We start from the raw sequence: 18,536 nt of genomic DNA on the forward strand, positions 1-18,536 counted from the left end.
GGGTAACCGGAAGTCGTCCAAACACGTACCACATGGCGCCCAATCAATAGCAATGAATTATCAACCGCTAACTGCATAACTCATCCGTCATTGCAGGCTTTCTAAACTGCAGCACATTTATTCAAGATGGAACAACTTCACATCAGGGAAATGTTTTCTAAATTGCAATGGTGAGATGTTTACTGTTCTAATCAAAAGTTACCTTTATGTTCAAATGCACATGTATTATTGTGATTATTTAATTTAATATTCTATTTTGGTAGTATTTACCGACTTTGTATTGCACATTGTGTGGAGATGTGTTTCACAAATAAAAAAATAATAAGTAAAAAGTAATTTTGTTGATAAGAAATGCACGTATATGTTGTGCAGGTGGCGATCTACTACGGATTCCAGGACCCGTAATGGGACAAATGCATCCTCCAGTCCTGTGTTGCCTCTCCAGGTGCTTCCTCATGACGCTGGCAGCTGCCTTCCAGTGTCCACATGAATGCCAAAGGTAAGATTTGCCTCCTCTTTATTGAGATTGTCTCACACTCATCCATCCTCAGGAGAATTCTAATGCACTGATACCAAGACGGGATTTCCCCCCCTCTTTACAATCTACTTAGCAATGATTTATTGATTGAGGCTTCCACCCTCAGAGAGAATTACCGATCCTTTTTGGGAAATCAGATTTTCACACCTTTTGCAGGCATGCGTGTAGCATTGAGGTCCCCAGAGACGGGCTTTGAGTGGCAGTGCTGTGTGACTCTCTATAGTGTCACTCCAGTACTGCCGGGCTTGTGCCCAGTCTGTGCCATCCCCTTTTACACTGTGTATGACTCCATTAGTGCAGGGTCCAAACCTGTTTTGGGTCTAGTTTGCCCACATTCATAAACACCTCACAGGTGTAAGTATTTCTTCGGAAAAAATAATAAAAATAACCCTCTGCCTCGTCGGAGCAGTCAGATTAGGGTGCTGAAAGCTTTGATGCTCCCGAATGTCGGCGCCGTCGATCGATCTGGCGGGAAAAAAACCCCACCACATACACACCTGACCAATCAGAAGCTGCTACCTGTTCCGGTCCTGCTGGGGTAGCGTGCTTTACAGGCTTCAAAGAGCTTCTTTTAATACACTGCTTTGATAGTGCTCAGCCTGCACTGACCCGCCAATCATACACCGGAAGGCACTTTAGCTTTAGCCGGGTAGCTGTATGGTAGCTGTTGATCGTTTTAATGACTATGACAAGGAGAAGTACTTTACACTGCGGTGAGACTGTGAATACTAGAAGTCCGTCAAATAAAACCAGGCTTATTCGCCATGATTATGTCAAACTATTGTCACTTTTCTTGCTCATTTGTTTGCTCTTTCCGTGCAGGACACAAGGAAAGGCAACCAGTTGGAAAGCAAAAGTAAAGCAGCCATGAAACGACACCAACTCCTAATTTGGGGAAAAAAGATCGTCATTAATCAAAGCATCAGAGGCCATGTGGTTGCATGGTGATGCGGACAGAAGGTAAGCCAACACTGCCATTCTGTGGCCGACTGTGGCGGAGACACACGCATCAATGATATCAATTAATCAGTTAATCAATGTTAATACCCAACACACTATACATAAGTATTTAACGATGAAAAAATTACTGTACAGTCGCACATGTGAGGTAATATTGAAAAAACTATTTCTCAATTTATAATATAAATGTAAACACTATTAGCATGATCGGATGGCATCAACCCCAAGATGTGCAGCCATTTGCAGGGTGGCTCAAGGCTGGAGCGTTCATTTAATAGTTAATAAGGACTCAAGAGTCATTAATGCAATTACTAGGGATAATTCTATAAGTACTCCTTTTTAGAACAGATTTTTACAGCAGGATCACGTCCCTAATGGCATTACAGTGCTCTGAACGAACATCCTATTTAGCGTCACCGGTGAATGAATGCAGAACTAAGATGATGAGAGATGTGTGGACCCCCACCACCCACAGCACCAACAGCACCCCATCCCGCAGCCTCGGAGGCCAGAGGAAGATTACAGACCTGATCTCATTCCCGGCACTTGTTTGGAGTCTGTCAGGAAGAGAAATGCCGGCATTAGGGAGGTAGCGCCACGCTCCAGATATGATGAAATAAGGAGGAAAGGGGAAAGGAAGAAAAGATGGAGGGATGGACAGAGAGGACCCCCGCTCTTCTCCAAAGTGTCACTAGCTTGTTTATTCTATTTTTCATCATAGCTGCCGGGGCAAAGATTCCCATTTTCTTTTATATTTCCACCCCCTCTCCAATACACACGCACACACGCGCGCACACACACCTTCCAACAACAAAAAAGAAGCACTGCTCTCATTTTTATAGGTGTTGCAAACTCTCGTGCCCCTGTGAAAATTACATTGTGAAATTTCAGGCCTGCCCCCACACCGCGCCCACCTTCCCCCGCACTGCTGCCTGCTGTCCCTCTGAGCCTTCAAGCACTCAACAGACTGTGAAGAATAAATAATAAAAAAGCTATTGATTATTTTGATGACTGCAAGATTCAATTAGGTATTAATTTTGCCCTCCAGTGGGCCTATAAACGAGGGGGGGGGGGTAGGGGAAGGGGAAGGGCAGATGAATGTAGGGAAAAAGAGGCGTGTTGTTGTCCCACATTTTATTTTTAAGTGCACTCCAAAAATGGGCTAAAAACAACCCATGATGACTAGTTATTGTTACCAGACATGCAAGTATTGACCAGGTACGACAGCTTAAATCCTCTCTATTGATTATCATTTTCATAGATTATCATGTGTCACATCAAAGGCGGGCCTGGTCCTGTGACGGGCACATTAAAGAGGCCCGCATCGACCACCCGAGTACACGTGGCTGGGTGTTAGTGCATGGAGGGCAACATCAGACCGGCCTTTCCCCCCCCATTTCTGCGGTCACCTGCCCTTTGCGTAGACATATTTAGGTTAGTCCTAAATAAGGAACGAGGGCCGCGGCCCCGCTGCCTGAGGTGGGGTGAACACTGTCTGAGGAGCTCTCCAGTGGGGAGACACAAGGGGGAAGAGACAGATAAAGTGAGGGTGAGCTGCCTGTGTGTGTGTGTGTGTAAGGAAAGAGGGAGGGGAGGGGGCGACACCCCTGCCGCTCGTCTCTCGGAAGCAACCTCAGCGTGAGACCTGTGCTGGCCATTCAGACCTACACCAGGGTTCAGGAGGCTGGTTCCGGGTTGCGTCCTGAGCAGGTTTCTATCTCTGCTGCGGAGGCATGCTTTACCCCTGCAGTCTGACTGACATCTACTTTGGGACACTCTGAAATATTTCTTTTTTTCTGTCTTCAGTGGAGCTTTAATTCGGTAAGGTGGCACTTTGACTTGAAGACAAAACTTTATTGACAGGCACGTGTGATGGACAAGTGTACATTGAAATGTTCTTAACATTTGCAGAACAACATTTCTTGTTTAAATCTGACGTAAGGAATCAGATTTGTTGTCATTTTGTATTCAAGTAAATGAATTTGATGTTTCAGTGCGTTGTTGCCGAAGATGAGGCGGGTTCCAGGTTGTAATGAGAACCTCTGAGATGGATCCTTGGTGGCTTTGGGGCTGCGGGGTGTAGCAGCATCAGTTTGGGCAGCACCGGCTTCCTTGGATGAAAGGCTCCAGAGAGGGAGGGAGCAGGAGAGAGGGAGTGGGAGTGGATAGTAAGGGGTTGGGTGGGGGGGTGCAGGATAGCGAGCTAGTGAGTGAGAGGTAGTCAAGGAGAGTGCCGAAGCATATTCTAACCACGGCTGCATTTTTGTTTTTCTCCCCCACCTCCTCCGTCCTCCGTCTACGCCTCCCACCTGGACCACCTCACAGCTCCCTCCAGCATCCGATGATAACGGGGCAGCTGAGCAAGCCGCTGCTCTCCTTCATGCGCGGCGACATGAGCGCGGTAGAACTCCGGGCAGACGACAAAGTGGCCAGCCCAGACGGCGAGCTCAACGACGAGCCCCTGCTCCTTCCGTCCGAGGGCCCCGACAGAGAGGGCACCCCCAGCAAGCTGTACGGTGAGTGGGGCTCGGTGTCCTTCTCGCATCCTGGTTCTCCATCTCTGGTGCCCGATGCTAATGACGGATGAACGTGTCGGCAGTGAAGGGCTGCAAACTTTATTTGCTGTGAACAAGTTGAGAAGGAATCTTCAGGTGTTGGCGTACATTTGACTTTTTACAAAGCCATACAATTCACTTCAATTTGCAAACCTTATGTTGTTTTTTCTCTAAATCTTTTGAGGGGTTTGACTTGTGGCTAAAAAGCAAATATCTCTTCTCCTTGCAGTTGGATCAATTTAACTTTCCCATAAGAGACATTTTGTTTTCACAGCGCTTCCGGCTTATTTTCCTAGTTTTTCTCATTTACAGCTTGCATAAATGATCTCTTAGGTAGTCGTAAAATTAATACAGGATTCACAAAAGGAAAACATTATGAGGTCAAGATTTTTGCCAAAATTATTCCTCATGTGTGACATTTTTTTATGATGAGTCAGTGTTGTAGATGATGATTTGTATTTTGCATAAATTGTGGTTGGATGCTTTATTTCAAGACTGGGCCTTCCTTTGAGGCATCATTGCAAATACTACAAAGATATTATTCTGGAACATATTTACAGTTCAAAATAACAATCTAACTTATTGGAAAAATTTTGACATGTTTTCAAAATATATATCAGGCATCAAAGTTGACTTCCACGAGGCTTGTTGTTTTCTGTGTGCGTTCAAGAAGGCCACTGCTGAAAGAAGAATGTTTTAAGTGAGTCAGTGAGTGTTGTTCCATCCTCTTGTCTTGTTTTCCAAACAAATTCGATGAATCAGAATGTTTCGCCTCCTTTGACTCCTTCACTTTGTATGTGCATACTTTTAATGTGAAAAGTCAAGACACAAAGTGTGACTTTGTCCTCATTGGAGATGCTTGCTGGTCGGAGGCGCTCTAGTGTGACGTGTGTGGTTGTGGCTCCTGTTGTGACTGTCTACCCACTCCTGACCTGTGAGGCAGAAAGAAGGGAATGATAAACACGCGTGTACTGTATGTTGTTGTACTGGAGGTAAAGTAAGCGTTTAGGATGTGAAAAATGTGCAGTTCAGTTGTTTAAAAAGTGAATTTTCCTTCTAGGTGCTTTCTGTGGCTGAGGTGAATGTTGCGTTAAAAAATATAAGCACAAAGATGCACTAATGCTAAAGTGAACATGGCAGAGTTTTAGCACTATGACTTCTGGTTCTGTATCTATGTTGCTGAAAGTGGTTTCTTTTAAAGGGATCTTTCATGTGCAAAATGAGCTATTGTCCACCAATTGTGTGCTCAGGCTGATAATGCTGTGAATTGTGTGATGTCAACTTAGGATAAAGTTCATCCTAAATTTGCCGTCCTGTGCGGGAGATAGCTTTGTCCTGATTGAGGTTTTTGCAGTATAGCAAATAGAGGTCGGTGGAGACAATGACAGTAGAGGTCGTGTTTGTCCAAAATAAATGCTCTATCTTGGAGACCCGCCGCACGCTTCCTAAACATCAGAAAGTGCGGTCCTCCTCTTAAAAGCGCGCCTCTGCAAATGGTCTTCCACTTGAGCTAACAGAGCCCGCGAAGCACCACAAACATCGCTCTGCCTTGTATTTATTCCGTGCAGAAGTGCTGGACGTTAGGTGGGAAAGCTGTTGTTAGTCGGGCCAGAAACATATTTATTTATTTTTTTTTACCAGCAGAGGACATGATGGTGTTGGATGTGTGCAGCCTCTGTCTTCACTTCTCAAGCAAATCTCCCTCTTTCAGACGTCAACAGACAAGATAATAAGACACTCAGAGCACAATTCCGCATTATATTCAGCCAGCAACGGCTCATCTCTTGTCAGTTTGCATTTACTCTGCCGAGGATGTGACGCTTCTATCATCATGCTGTCAAAGGGAGCCAGCCAGGAAAGACAGCACCACTCATTTCACACACTTACTGTCTACACCAAATGGGCCGCACTTATACGGATTCCACACAATTGGCCAAACACTTTCTCAAAGGTCGTCCGGAGATCTCCCCGGCCCAAAAGACCACCGGCGGCTTTTTATTGGAATGATTAGGTACGGGAGGTCGTTTGGATCAAAACGCACGTGGATGTTAGTGGTAATATTGGACTCCCTATTCATTTCCAGTCACGTTGTTGTTGGAGTGAATACAGCTTCAGCTTCTAGTCTGAACATTTTAGACTTTGCACTTCTCCAATTTCCTAACAAGCGGGTCATGCTGCAACATACTCACGGGGCTTTATTGCCATTGTACTACAGTACGATCAAAGTACTGCTCCACAAACATGGAGGACAAACCACATTTGCTACAAAAATACTACATTTTAAATATATTCATCCTTTTTGAGTAACTAACAACACATGTTGCAATGAAAACACGACATTTAAAAGCAGTTATATTTCCATACTGACCTTGTTACTTTTACGAAAATAATGAACAACTTTCAGGTTCACCCAAAAAAGATGTCCATTCCGCACAAATGACTTATGCCACAAACATGGCTGACATGCCACAATGAAAATGACACAGAAACGATGCAGTTGCCTCAATTTCATAAATTAAATTAACTGCAATTGTCGAGTCACAAAGTATTATGTTTACCGCTCATTTCACATTCCACAAACATGGCCGACATGCCTCACTGAAAACTCCACATTAGTTTACACAAAAGATACATTTCAGGCAGTTTGGGTTCCGGAGTTGGACTTACTCTTTTTTTTTTTTTTTAATTAGAAATGAATAACTACATCCTTCATGTTGCTAAAAACATGTCAGTTCCCACAAATGACGTCACACATTTATTTCACACTCCCTAAAGATGGCCGACATGAAAACCCATTTTCCAAAGCAGTGATGTCATTTTATTTTCATTTGGTTTGGCATTAGCTGCACATTTTAAGTAGCTTTAAAAAAGACTTAAAAAATACAGCATGCTAACCTTTGTATAAAATCCCATTAAAAGGGACTAATTTGAGACAAACCTTCTGACCTTCTTGCAGAATTCCCCTTTGTAAATTACAGCACACTTATCGACACACACACAGCTGGAGGCAGGAGTGGTTATTATTTTTGTGTAATCAGCTTAGCGGTCGGGATGCATGGCGGGATCGGCGGCTTGGCCATGCAAAGAGCCTCATAATGTTGTGAGGCGAGGTTAAGTAATAAGTGCTGAATGGGCGACGCAGAGTAAATAAGAGTGGATAAAAGAGGGGCGGACAAGGAGGGGGGCGAGTCACTCCCCGGGGGAAGGATCTCATTATGTGGATTTCAGGCATGTGTGCAAATGTGAGAACAAGCTTAAAGCGTGCCTGTAAAGCAGGTGTAGTATGTAGCGCTAATGCTATGCAAGCACGCAGGACGCGGACGCGGGACAAGGCGGGCTTGTTGTTTGTAGGCAAAGGTTGTTTCATGCGGAGACGACTTTGAGCAAAACTTGGGCGCAGATTGTTTTTGCTTCGTCAGTAAAGTATTCCAGGAAATAAATTGAATTTCCATTTTAATTCTTTTTTATTTTTTGAAGTTTTGGGCGCGGCGTCCGCCCCCTCATCCAATACCAGCAAGCCTTTAATGTGGCGCTCACAAAGTAATGGAAGCAGCAAAGGGTCACATTTTTTGGGGAGGGAGAGGCGGGGGCGAGTAGAGAAATGACATGTCTTGTCTTTGACTCGTGTGGCGTGAACCAGAGATGCATCCCAGAGGCCCGTGTCCTTCACAAGCCTTTATTATTTATAACGCTCGCTCTTTGAGCAATGACCAGTACTAATGCATAACCTTCTGTCCTACCGGCTGATTCGCTTCCTTTGAAACCAAAGATTGAGGCAGGAGAAGTGGGCGGATGGCGGGGGGAGGGGGGGGGGGGTGTTGGTATAGGGAGGTGGAGATCCAGGCTATCGGGAAGTTATTATGTTTTTCCCCTTTTATATCTGAGGATGTGGAATAACACTGTGATGCTTCTTTCCCCCAGAATAGAGTTATGGGCTTCAAAGCAATACTATTTCCTGACACCCCCCCTTTTCTTACACCCATTCAACTATTAGTCTCCTCTGCTGGAATAATGTGCCAGGAAGAAGGGGACGGACTATTTCTTTAACTGCACCCCCTCCGCAGCCAATGGTTTCTGCAAATGTGAACAATAATGAGACGATGTTGCTGGTTTAGACTCGATGAAGTTGAGATGCGGCTGAGCGGGCATCACCTGGTGGTTATGGTGACGCGCCGCGGTGATCCATCGTCATTCCGGCCTTATGACAGAAGGACGGACGGAGGAGGCAGGAAGGAGGGAGGGAGGGCGGGAGAGAGGAGGCTGGCGGAGGAGGGCGGCCTTTGAGGGACAAGGGCTTGAAAGTGGGACATAGGCAGTATTAGGGCTGGATAGCCTGGGGGGGCCAGGCTGATGTGTCAGCCATGACATGTGGGTGTCTAGCCCACCACACACACACACACACACACACACGCGCGCTTGACGATGGACTATCCCTCACACCCCGCTGGCTACTTCTAAATGTCCTGCTGGATGGACAAAGAAGCCCAAAATGTGCTGTTTTATGACCATGACACAATAAAGCTCATTCCCAACACGGAATATTAGCCATTTCTTCTATTCTTATTTCATGGAAAAGTCTTCCTATGATTCTGATCCGCCCATATGTCACAGCTGTAAAACGACTTTAAAAAGTCAAAGTTTGAGCTTAAAAAATTCCGTAATTAGGGTGGGTGTTTGTCGTTGAAGGTGATGGCGGGTCCCTCATCCAAACCTGTTGAGGACGACGTCTTGAGGCTGCAAACCAGCCTGCCAGGGTTTGGTCGATTGTGCAGCCTTAGCTTAGCTTAGCCTTCGTTGTGATGCTCATTTAAAGATAACGATGCTGATCAGTGCGTAAGAAGTATGAAATGTGATTCCACTGCAAAGTCAAAGATGGTATTATGTCCATTTTACCAGATTGAACTATGGCCATAAAAGCTTTTGGGGCTTAGTTGTTGGGTTTAGCGGGGCTATATGTCCAAGTGAGAGGTGGCTGTCTTACAGCTTGTGTGGGCTGCAGGCATCAGAATCCTATTTACAGCAAATGGCATTTAAGTAATTCAGGAGGAGGAGCAATAGCCAGGCAGGCATCTCCTAAAAGGCTTACAGCTCTCTCATCTCCCCGACGGCCATAAAAGGATAAAGAATCATTTGGACTCTTATTTTCCTCATTCAACCCTGAGCTAATCAGCTTGACATTGCTTTGGCGATGAGGAGGACGCTCCCTAACTGATGCGTGTCCCATCAGCACCCGCTATCCTCTCATCTCTTCCCCTCCACAATGCATCCTCTCGCCATCACCAGCTCCTCTTCTTGACCTTTGAGATGGGCTCCGGTCCCTCTTGTTCCTGTTCCCGCTCGCATCTCCACTCCAGCGTTGGAGGCGGGGGACAGGTAAGAGGTGGCTTCGTGGAGCGCTCTCAGGGCCGAGAGCCTTTCACTTGAAGACTTGTGGCCACCAGTGAGAGCGTAAGTGTTGAGAGGATGGGGTTCTTTCCCGCCATGAGCATCCTTTACATGCAGATATTGGCGCCGCTCATCACCTACGGGCGGCTTTCCTCTTGCAAGCTCAAGTGTTTTATTTTCTCTTGTTTACATTTAGAACCGGCGCGGCACAGACGCCTATTACTCCTTTGTCTCTCCTTTGCCTGTCCTTGTCCTGTCCTTGTCCTGGCTCTGTCCTCTACCGGTACATTTTCACCTAGTGTAATATGCATGCCACACCAGTAGGTGGCGAGGCCAATTGGTAGAGAAGCTCGACATGTCGTCTTCCTGGAGCATAGCTCAACTTTTTAAAAAAAAATAAAAATGTTATGCTGTTGGTCCGCCACCATTTTGTTATGATGTGGGTAACACGTGGGATCCACCCATGCTGCCTTCCACGCGATAAACTTAATGGGCACCCAGAGATAGGCTGTACAGTCAATGATAGCTAATATTCGTAGCTAAACTTTGTCAAATTGCTACCATTAGTTGACGGCAAACACAATTAATGTGCATACGTGTTTTATGTCTTTACGTACTTAAAGCTTGCTTCCTCGGTAACAATGTAACATTGACACTCCAGCCCATCATGCCTGAAAAGGAGAGGGAAGAAGCAGATCTTATTTAATATTCAGGATAAATGATATCAAACATGTGGCACATATAGTGCTATAGCGCTTTCTCAATCTGTTCCATCATTTGACTCCACATATTGATATGCTAAACGTTTTTAGCCATGAATTTGACTCTCTGAGGTTGCATTCTTCTTGGAATTATTGGGGAGGAATAAAAAAATAGTTTTTATGTGTTTTTAGTCCCACTGAAGTGAAACATCCTCCCACTGCTTAATCTTCCATGTCCTTTCTAAACGCCATTAATTCCACCTTTTTGCCAGTATAATTAAGGACTCGCACGATGAGTAAGGATTTAATGTCGGAGGCCCGTGGAAGGCGCCCTGGCCTCTTCCCCCTCTTGCCCTGCCGAGCCTCTTAATTAAGGTAATGACATCTCTGCCGGCCGCAGCAGCGCTGGCTATAATGTGGCTAATAGCGTTACAGGCCGCCACTCAGAAGCTTTCTGTCCCCCCCCCGACCCCCACCCCACAGAAACACGATTGACTTTCTCCAAGCAGCTTCTCCAGCTCCTCCGGCCTCGAAACACAGTATTCCTCCCCTCGGAGGTCCGGTGGGAGCCATCTTGCTAAGAGCACCTGGCGTTATTGGCAGCAGATTATGCCGTGTGTTATTGTTGAGGGCTTTGGTGGGAGCTAAATCACGGGCGAATTTGGCTCAGCGGCATGCTACAAGGAGCTAAGTAAATACTTATTTGGCCCACGCTGCGTGCCGGCCGAATAACTCGGCTTTTGGTGTTATATGTTGACCTTATTCCTGTCTGCTGTAGGTGGAATTCTATGTCTCCCCATGTGTGTCGCCGCCCGCCGACGCCGCATCAACTTTTCAACAGTATGGACAAAATCAATGGGCAAACAATCTGGGGCTTTTGGCTGCAGTATTGATGGAATGTTTATCCTTTATGCATCACTGTGCCACACAATCAAACAGCACGGCACACATTTCATCACATTAATAGATCGTGTTGCCAGGAGCTTGTTTTTGTCTTTACTTATCCATCTGTCATGCAAACTGGGGGGGGCAGGGGCACGGGGGCGGGGGGATCAGCATTGACTTTCACTTATGTGGTCTTGTTTCCACCAAGCACTGTGATTATACGCTTCACTTCTTCATGGTACACATTGTCTTCTGTTTTCGTTGTCAACGGCCCAAAATGTCAGACCTGGATCGTGTCTGTTGGCTTTTGGAGGACGGAGATAAACACCCGCTCGTCCATCAGTCGGTCGAGACAACGTGCTTGCTTCCAAAGTTTGAAGCGGTGTTGCTAGTTTATGGACAATATCGACAACTCCTTTTTCTGATGAGGCTACAACGTCACACGGTTTCCATCGCTTTAACTCTGAGTGGAGAAAACGCAAGTCTGTTGGAGATTTTTATTGTTTTATACAAATAATGCAACCTGTTTTTGTCATTTTGTCTTTTATAAAAGTCCATATTTTAGTGTTTAGCGGTAGAACATATGCCTTGTAACACATTAAACCCCCCCATTCATGACGTTCACTGGGCTCTATGTAAAAGTGTTTTGATTTTCATCCCTCGTTTATCATGATTAGTTGGTTTGAGACCCAAAGTTTGTGCAAAGTAGGACTGAATATTCATTGTTAGTTCATAGAAAAAAAACTGTTTACGCTAAATACAGGTTTTAGTATTATTAGAGCCCTGTAGACATGAATTAACACCCCTATATTTTCACGTTTTTGTTTGTGCTTTAAAACTGACTGCAATGCATATTTCCGTTGGTTTACATTGGCATGGTACAGTTGTGATTGTTTGCGCTGTAGCTTCCCAGTCGTCCTCACCGCGCTAATTTTGTGCATTTTGGCAGGTAATTAACAGGGAGTTTCGATGTCGTCACGCGTGAAAAATCATTTGGCAGGAATTGCGCTTCCGCGGGGGGGAAATGATTGACAAGTTCTTAACAGCAAACACATGCGCTCAGCCGGGCACTTTGAAAAGGGCCATTATAAAAATGGGGCTCGGGCGCTTGGTTGTGAATAGCCTGAATCGTTACCAGGCCTCTCCGGTACATTTGACAACTTACATAATGCATTTGCACTAAAATAGCATAAGTGTTACGGCTTCTTTTATGGGCAGAAATTGATTCATAAATGCACTGACGCGAAAGCTAACCTGAACACAAAGCTTTCAATAACAGCCATTTTATTCCAGCTGTCAATGTAGCAAGCGGCTGCATTAGACAAGGTGGCATGCTGATTGCTTTATGAAATCCAGGCTAATTGTTTTGTGTCGGAGTCCTCGGGGCACCGTGCATTAAGACCAGTGTCACACGCACACACCGCCGTGGAAAGCTCCTCTCCAGTGGCCACTTTGCGGATCAATGACTCAGAATTTATGTCGCTCGCTGTCTCTGCAGGTAAACCCCGTGCCTTTTGTTGTTTTCTTTTTGTCACGCATTTCATTACGGCGTTACATTTAAATACATTTCCTCTGAAAGCGTCTTCGTGTTCGTGTCGCCCAGAGAAGCGGATGGGGTGCATTGGGAGTGACAGTGTCATTTAGGGCAACTTGTACTGCTTCAATAGATGCAAGGCAGCACTACATGAAATCCACTTTTTTCTTTCCCTCGCCTTCTTTGTTCCTTCTCGCATAGCAGCATCCCCTGAAGCCTTTCATTTGACTTCCAATGAGATATTTTCTCCTCTTTATCTGCATCTGGAAATCAATTTAAGAAATAATAAATAAATGAAACATCAAATATTTATTTGGGGTTTGGTCATCAAAGAATAATTGATGATAGACTCCCTGGGAATTTAGCCTTTCAGCTGTTTAATTGACTTAGAGAAATTACACCAGCTCTTTGGGGGGGGGAGGCGCACGTATGTATTTATTTATTATTGATTTCTTCCCCGGCGATAAACATGTTAACGCTACAAATATTTGCAAAGAGGGGGTGATGCTCTAAGTTATTGTGAGAGAAGGAATCTTCATCACATGTGATGTATTATTCATCAGAAGCCTTTGTTATAAATGAAATGTCTTGATTTTGTCGCCAAAGAAGAGCTTATTATCGACTGGAGTAAAAGTGATCCTCCTTATACATTTGAAATTGCACAGCGGCTTGTGGTGTTTGTATTGGGTGTCATTTAGCAGAGCGCACAGGGCGGGGCTGTGCATCGCCATCCATAATGGGTGAAATAATTGGTGAAAAGAGACGCACTTGTCAAAACGTCCCGGCTGACAAGTGAGATGATGCGGACCTTCACCGAGAGCCAGAGGTAGAAACCAGCTCGGGAGAGAAAGCAGGCCTCCCTTTGGGCTTTCACATCAAATGCTTGAGGTTCATCTGTTGGGTCACGCCATTCACCAATTATTTGGATTTTATGGGGAGATGAAGTGATTTTACTTGGCGTAGGTTGAGTTTAAAATGCCTTGCATAAATACACTTGACAGGCAATGAGATTTGCTGGCAAAGCTATTCAATCGTACATTTTATCAGGCTCGTGCACCACTGCGTCAGCCTGTATGGTTAAAAAAAAAAAAAAAACACCCAAAAAACTATTCATCTGTGAGTAAAAAGCCCCAACGCATCAGGGCTGTAGTCTCCTTTTAAAAGCTGCGATAGTCCATTTAAGAAAATCAATCTTACACTGAAAGGTGATTGTATTTTTTTGTAGTTCATTGCCAGCATCGTGCGCTTTAACAAGGGCGCGTGGCTTTCAGTCACATTTGCACACGCTTGACTTGCCTTCCTCCACTAAATCCCCTTGATTTTTCTACACTTATACCTGGATCTGTTTCAACAGCAGAGCGCTCCTGTTGTAATAGAGGATCTTTGACTAGTAGGTTTGAACAAAAATAGAGCACCCCTGTCATATAGGGGATCTTTGACTAGTGTTTTTGCAGTAGGTTTGAACAACAAAAGAGCACCCTTGTCATATAGACGATCTTTGACTAGTGTTTTTGCAGTAGGTTTGAACAACAAAAGAGCACCCTTGTCATATAGACGATCTTTGACTAGTGTTTTTGCAGTAGGTTTGAACAACAAAAGAGCACCCCTGTCATATAGACGATCTTTGACTAGTGTTTTTGCAGTAGGTTTGAACAACAAAAGAGCACCCCTGTCATATAGACGATCTTTGACTAGTGTTTTTGCAGTAGGTTTGAACAACAAAAGAGCACCCCTGTCATATAGACGATCTTTGACTAGTGTTTTTGCAGTAGGTTTGAACAACAAAAGAGCACCCCTGTCATATAGACGATCTTTGACTAGTGTTTTTGCAGTAGGTTTTAACAACAAAAGAGCACCCCTGTCATATAGAGGATCTTTGACTATTGTTTTTCTACCATAGTATGTATTCAAACACAGCAGGTATCATATGGAGACTCTAATATTCCTTTCGTTTGAATTTCTGACTTGTTTGAGTCAAAGGGGCTTTGACTCGCCACATTACGAGATGCGAGGCCAAGACTTACCATGATACGGTCGGCCTCCTTCCTGTCGCCCGCAGCCCTCCTCAGCAGGCGTATTATCATGTCCCCATCTACTCTGCTCCTCTCCGCCCTCGTGGCAAACAGGTCTAATTGTGTCTGCCTAGCCGCAGGCCATGAGTATAGAAAGGGAGGTGGGGGGGGGTGGCTTTAGATGAGTGATACCGCCGATGTAAATGGCTGGATAATATGGCCCCGCCGTTTGCGCTGGAGCTCCATCTCTCAGCACTAATCTAGGCCATCGGGGACCCGCCAGTACGCATCATCCACCGTCAATGAGCCTCTGCGCTGCTGGGTAATTTATTCAGCACCACAGCGGTTATTGATGAAACACTTAAATACAAATTCCACCCCCGACCCGTCCACGCTGCCATCACCCTTTCACCCCTTCCCCGTCTTGCCTTGCCCACACAGTACAGTCGGGGAAATGCAGCCATCTTGAACATTTTATATACGATATCAGTCCGCGTGGGACCAAATTTTGTGGTGGTTCAGCCGGGCACCCTCAAGTTGTAGTGGAACGTTTTGACGAGCTGTGTGAGAAATTTCAAGTCAGTCTGACTTTGAAAATAATAGCATAGGTACCACAGTTTGAACCCTTTGTGAGCAGCGGTTCAGGAGTTGAAGCCTCACATTATTGTGATGTTTTTTATTTTTTCTTAGGGGCCCGCGACAGCTCAGTCCAGTCTGACATCAGCAGCAGTCCCTCCGAGCAAAGTCAAGTGGGACAGACTCATCCGGGATACCCCGCCATGGGTCCACAGGTGAGTCCACTATGTGTTGCCGCTGCTAATAATTGTCACATCCAAATAAATTATTCCACATTTCCTGAAATGGTTCTGGGCGGGTTATTGTTTCCACGCCAATCACACAGGTGTACGCTCCATTATTTCAACCGGACATCCCCAGCCGGTGCGTCGCGCTGAATAATTGATGCCTGCACGAAGGAATGAAGTTTTTGTCGCCGCGCATCATTGTGTAGGCCGTAATGGAGCTGTGACGCTAATGAGAAGACAATGCGGCAGCACACGGGGGAGCCAGCGAAGAGCCCCCGGCCACGCTAAACGCTAAATCAGGCATTGTCCCATCTGATTGGATTTATTGGCCCGGTGGCTCAGCGATGTTTAATTAACGTCTGTCTCATTAGCGTTGCTCCATGTCACCGCGCACACACACACGCACGCCGCAGCATTCCTTTAATAAGGCCATTCTGCCGGCACTCGGGATGACTGGATGCCGATCAGGACGAAGCAAAGAGGAACCAGAGGAGGAGGGGGCGCTATTTAGCGCGGATGTGTAGAACAAATGATGTCAATTAAAAGCCCTTGTCTGAATACTCGTTGCCACAGCAGACAAGGAGTAAACACGAGCAGGCGAGCAGCTGGGAGTGAGAGCCTCAGCGGGCAGCTCTCAGCGGCCGCCATCTAATATATTAATGCTGTCAGCAGAGTCTCTGTGAAGCAAACACTTTTCAGAAACAAAGGCGTCCCGCACGCCGTAGCCAATTCTCTTGTTGCCAGATCAATATGTTTGATAGATCCCCGCTCCGGAGCCGGATATTGTTCCAACAACCATTATCCACTGGTAGTTTACCCAACATGAATCCACCTTCCCTTCTGTTCCCTCCCCGCTCGCAGTTAGGATGACAAAAGTCTGCCATCGGGGTGATTATGGGCAATTTCTCAGTGCCAGAGCTGCCAGGCAGACAGAAGAGCCTCCTCTCCCCCTGATGGGCAGAGAGGATGGGTACAGCGTCACGTGTGTGTGTGTGTGTGTGTGTGTGTGCGCGCCCCCTTGGAGACCACTTCTCATCACTCAGGCTGTCAGGCCTGCCAAGCGCTACTGTACGGCTGCACCTCAGGGGAAGCGGAGAGAAAGCAGAAGGCCGACGGCTGCTGGAGATGATGCTCAGGATTCTTATTGCAAATGATCTTCAGGTGTTAACATATGAAGATAAGGACTGAATATCTACATAATATAGGAACTTACATATTCACCAAGCGCTTGTCCGGAACAAAAATATTCCAAAAAGCCAAACTGGCGTGGAACTAAAGGCTTCACATGACTGTGCATAACACAAGAAGCAACATACGGTATGTGGAACACAATGTAACTGTACCACATACTTACAGTACATTGTATGGCACTGATATATATATTTTTTCCAAAAATCATTCGTAAATGGTTGCTGTTTCCTGGTAAACAAAGCTACTGTTAGCTAGTGCATGTTTACATCACACTGCACATTGTCGCAGGATACGTCTACGTATGGCAGGTTAATATCCTGTGTATTAATCAAGCGAGAAACGTCATCGTGAGGATGGATGATTGGCTGACTTTTTTTTTTTCCATGCCACGGGAACGACCCACATTACTTTCGAGATACTACACGGAACTTTCCCAACGCTAACGCTGAGTTGTGATGTCTTGTTATGGCTTATCATGGCTACCACATTAAGTAATGCGAGTACAAAGGTGACTATAGGGGTGTTATTTCATGTCTACAGGGCTCTAAACCAAGGTTATAAACAGGTTTTTATGCTTTAACTATGAAAATATTCAATTTCTTAATATTGAATCTTAATTCATTCATCACAACCTGGTCTGGAACCAATCAAGTGTGATAAACAAGGGACGGCTGTATACTAATACTACTAATATAGTACAAGCCGCAAGGCATGCAGGGAAGCCCACTCACACACCTACCCAACAGGTGTTGCATGTTCTTATGCATGTTCGAATTGTGATGGTTTGGCCCTGGCAGCAGCCTGGCGTTGCGGAGTGCATGCATGATGTCGTCCTCGCTGATGAAGCTCCGACAGAAGATTAAAAAAAAAACAGACTTTTGGTGCCAAACAGCCGCCTGCTTCTCCAAAAGTGCCAGTGATGATAAATAAATCAGGCGTACGTGTGATTTATAATTGTAGCGTCGCTTTTAATGTTATTCCCGTCTGTGCCAGGCTGTCTCTGCTGTCAAAGCCCGGCAATCTCATTTTGTTTGGAGATAAAATGCTCAAAGAGCGTCCTTTGATTAGGCTCGGATTTCAGATTAAATTTACTTGAAAATGGCAAGATTAAAGCGTGTCACGGGCGCCTTGCAAACAGGTCGCCAGTTGTTACGCTCCTTTGAGGCTTCTTTCAGCTCCCCCTCCAAATATTAATATTTTTTTTACAGCTAATGGCAAGCGTCATTTGGAATGCTCTCAGAAGCGTCAGACAATGTCAGTTGTTGCGGCAGCAGCGTTATCAAAGCGCACGTGGGAGCGAAGTGAAGCATGTGTGTGATAACTGCTGCCAGGCGCTCTCGTCGTGGCTTTTCATCCCCTTAACACACAAACAGGTATTAATTTGACAATATTTCTGCAGAGATCTCTCCTTTTCTCGCTCACGCTGGCTGGCTTCAGAGCCGGGTGACCTCATCTGGGTGTCGGAGTGGGTTTCACCGCGCGGCCTTATCGCAGTGACACGCCTGTCACCCAGGAGCACCGAGGTCGGCGAGTGCGGCGGCTCTCTTCGCACCAGTCGGCCCGGCCGCCCGTTCGCCCCGCGTTGTACGCGAGCCGCAGATGCATGGACACCAAACAGAGGCAGATAGCTGACAATTGGAGTTAAAAGCCGGCGAGCTAAGGTCACGGCGGAGGAGTCAACACGGCGCGGCCACGCTTACCTGGCAGCGTCGTAATAACGTTGTTTGACTTGTGTTCAATCATTTTACTCCACGTATTGACGTACACAGCAGGTTCCTGGGAACACCGCGGCACAAAGTCCTTGCGTATTTGCTGCGCTTCTACTGTTATGACTTCAGCTTTGTTTAATTGCACATTTAGTTCCTCACACTGACTAGAATCCAACATCCCCTGTGTATTCACAGTAGCAGCCATTGTACAAACCTCCGCTCTTTTCACTCAAAGCTCCCATTCTAAAAGGATTCAGTGTATT

General features: G+C 45.7%; 1 protein-coding gene across 6 annotated transcripts in view; it reads left to right on the plus strand.

Moving 5' to 3' along the window:
- Positions 1 to 86: 86 nt before the first annotated feature.
- The window catches only part of pou6f2 (POU class 6 homeobox 2), a 51,211-nt gene continuing 32,761 nt past the window's right edge, over positions 87 to 18,536 (plus strand). For 4 of the 6 annotated variants that reach the window (XM_058059821.2, XM_078792455.1, XM_078792454.1 and 1 more), the window contains exons 1-4: positions 360 to 499; positions 1,361 to 1,498; positions 3,824 to 4,014; positions 15,261 to 15,361. In XM_058059821.2, coding sequence (XP_057915804.2) covers positions 1,470 to 1,498; positions 3,824 to 4,014; positions 15,261 to 15,361 — 321 coding nt within the window. In that variant the 5' untranslated portion in view covers positions 360 to 499; positions 1,361 to 1,469. Of the gene's footprint in view, positions 171 to 359; positions 500 to 1,360; positions 1,499 to 3,168; positions 3,320 to 3,823; positions 4,015 to 15,260; positions 15,362 to 18,536 lie in introns of those variants that run through there. The other 2 variants (XM_078792452.1, XM_058059822.2) reach the window with 2 other exon arrangements.

The sequence above is a fragment of the Doryrhamphus excisus genome, linkage group LG7 (assembly GCF_037039965.1).
Source record: "Doryrhamphus excisus strain RoL-2023G ecotype Guam linkage group LG7, RoL_Dexc_Guam_v1.1, whole genome shotgun sequence".
NCBI lineage: Eukaryota > Metazoa > Chordata > Actinopteri > Syngnathiformes > Syngnathidae > Doryrhamphus > Doryrhamphus excisus.